At 46.5% G+C, this 3,098-nt stretch overlaps 1 protein-coding gene across 1 annotated transcript; it reads left to right on the top strand.

Annotated features, from left to right (window-relative positions):
• Positions 1 to 1,881: 1,881 nt before the first annotated feature.
• Positions 1,882 to 2,766, top strand: LOC112403219 (spermidine synthase-like). The gene is given in 1 exon segment (XM_024750585.1): positions 1,882 to 2,766. A coding segment is annotated over 1 exon segment (885 nt).
• The last annotated feature ends 332 nt before the right edge of the window (positions 2,767 to 3,098 follow it).

Genomic DNA, 3,098 nt, shown 5'->3' on the forward strand with positions numbered 1-3,098 from the left:
CATTCATAACTACTGCCTCTGTGTATATTTTAACTTTGCAGATATTCTGCCCAATAAACTGTTCAAGTTTGTGTTTTGATTCCATGCCATTAATTTGTATCAAAGCTTGCATGTATTCCTATACTCTTACAGAATTAACTTTAGGCTTTTATTTTCCCTTCATTGTGTGAATTTGACTAAAGCAGAGCCATTTTTCAAAGTGAAAAGGTTTTATTTGGAAAATTCCTTTGAAATGACTTCTTTAGTATAGATTCTAGAATTGCCAGACTATAGCCATTTCTAGAATATAATTCCCAAGAAATTTCTTCCAATAAAGTGAATTATGGATTACTGGCACATATTATTTTTTCCTTGCATGGCAAAGAGAAAAGAAAAATAAAGAGGATTTTATCTTCAATTTTGAAGAAAAATTATTTGGTCTGGTGTCCTGAAATTCAATCTTTGATCAGGAGTACTTTGAATAAAATGAAAATTCAGGAATGCTATTTCTCCCCGCCTCATTTTTCAGGCTCCTGAATATAGTTTTCTTTTGAAATATTATGGGAATATTTTGAAATAATATGGGAAATATTTTGAAATATTATGGTCTGAGTAATGTTTGCCATTAACATTTAAAACACAAACAGCATATTCAAGGTAAAAATAAAAGAAAGCAACTCAATAGCATTCTGTCAGAGAGTTGGATTTTATGGTCTCATGAGAGTAATTAGAAAAGTCAACCATGAAGCTATCTAAGCTATACACAAGACAGGGCTGAGAAAATATTTTCCAGTAGATCTTTTAATCTACAAGCTTTGGGTCACATTTCTTCTGTGATTATAGGTGTTAGGCATATTTGACAGATAGTCTAGAAAAAGGAGAGTCATTATTAATATGGAAAGCCAAGGCCATGATACGGAGTAGGCTTATCCTGTGACTAGTTCTACAACCAATGCTAGTCACCTGATTCCACTTAGCCTCTATTTTCTCATCAGGAAATGGGAACAATATCTGTTATTGTGATGGCAAGATAAATGTAATGCACGTGCAAGTGTCATGAGGTAGTCAGCAAAACCCAAGCTACTTTCATTGGTGAGATGAAGGGGGAAATGGAATTATGGTACCATGATGCCAGAAACTATCATGAGAGTCTTTAAGGTGACAATTTCAAAAGAAATTCATATCATTTTTGTCAAAACAGCAACCACAATAACAAGTAAACTAGAGGACACAGAATTTTGTCTTTGTGGAGAAGGTGGTAGCACCAGGTAGGAAGCAATGTTATATAGTAAGAGAGGAAATCATCAGTGACTTCAAGTTTAATGAGAAAGGTACCTTCCAGCAGAAAGCAGATAAGAGGCTTTGATTTTCTTGACAGTAGCGCTATCCAGTACTTTTAGCTGGTCTTCAGGTGATCAAACCCACTGGTTTGCCGGAGACTTCCCCAGTTTCAACACTGAGAGTCCCAAATCCTGGCAAACTCCTCCGTCCAGGTCAAAATGGGCCTGGGTCTATTTGGTCTTCATAACATTGGCTGAGTTTGTCAAGCTATGCAGTGGGGAACAGAAGTTCACAAGGCTTTCCTGCTTCATAGTGAAAACTAATTTTATTCTAGGACACGCATATTTTCTGCTATTGAAATAAAAGACATGGGGTAGAATGTTAATAAGAAATGGCTAGGAGATAAAAAGATACCAAAGGCCTCTGCAAAGAGGTTTCGGGTTTCGCCCCTGCCAGCAGGCTCCGCCCCGTCGGTGGTGGTAGGGCGCGGGCGGGGTTAGGGCGAGGCGCTGGCGCTGGGTGCGGCTGGTCCCGTTGTGCTGCGGCTCCGCGCTACCTGCAGTCCCGGGCCGGAATCCCGCTGCTCCGGCCTGAGTCCGCCCGCCCGCCAGCCTGCCAGCCATGGAGCCCGGCCCCGACGGCCCCGCCGCCATCTGGTTCCGCTAGACGTGCAGCGCATGGCCCGGCCAGGCCCTGTCGCTGCAGGCGGAGCAGCTGCTACACCATCAGTGCTCGCGGTACCAGGATATCCTTGTCTTCCGCAGTAAGAGCTACGGCAACGTGCGGGTGTTGGACGGCGTCGTCCAGTGCACAGAGAGGGACGAGTTCTCCTACCAGGAGATGATAGCCAACTTGCCCCTCTGCAGCCACCCCAATCCATGCAAGGTGCTGATCGTCGGGGGCGGGGATGGGGGTGTCCTGCAGCAGGTGGTGAAGCATTCCTCCGTGGAGTCCGTGGTCCAGTGCGAGATCGACGAGGATGTCGTTCAAGTCTCCAAGAAGTTCCTGCCGGGCATGGCCGTTGGCTACTCGAGCTCAAAGCTCATCCTACGTGTGGATAATGGTTTTGAGTTCATGAAACAGAACCAGGATGCTTTCGATGTCATTATCACTGACTCCTCAGACCCCCTGGGCCCTGCTGAGAGTCTATTCAAGGATTCCTATTACCGGCTCATGAAGACGGCCCTGAAGGAGGGTGGCATCCTCTGCCGCCAGGGCGAGTGTCAGTGACTGCACCTGGACCTCATCAAGGTGATGCAGCAGTTCTGCAAATCACTCTTCCCGGTGGTCGGCTACGCTTACTGCACCATCCCCACCTACCCCAGCTGCCAAATTGGCTTCATACTGTGCAGCAAAAATCCAAGCACCAACTTCCTGGAGCCCGTGCAGCAGCTGACGCAGAAGCAGGTGGAACAGATACAGCTGAAATACTACAACTCTGATGTACATCGGGCACCCTTCATCCTGTCCGAGTTTGCCCGCAAAGCCCTGAATGATGTGTGCTGAGCCCAGGCGCCGCTGCCGGTGCCGCCCAGGACCTCTGGCCAGCAAGCCTCCAGGGTGGCTGGACGCCGCCAGCCCTGGATGCGACTCCCGCAGACTCGCTTCCCAATCCAGTGTTACAGGACCCAGAATGCTGCCCGGCCTGCCCTCTTAGGACTTTCTGTGTGGCGTTCAGCTTGCAAGTTTATACCAGGTGCCTATAGCACCATCTCCACCTCTGTCGCCCCTCACTCACCAAACACATGTATCTAGAACAACAATGAGAACAAATATTTTGCCAATATTAGGAACTCAACGCAAGACGTTTGTATACTGTTTAGTTTTGAGTATGCAAG

This window comes from Neophocaena asiaeorientalis, unplaced genomic scaffold (genome assembly GCF_003031525.2).
Source record: "Neophocaena asiaeorientalis asiaeorientalis breed wild unplaced genomic scaffold, Neophocaena_asiaeorientalis_V1.1 scaffold301, whole genome shotgun sequence".
Taxonomy (NCBI): domain Eukaryota; kingdom Metazoa; phylum Chordata; class Mammalia; order Artiodactyla; family Phocoenidae; genus Neophocaena; species Neophocaena asiaeorientalis.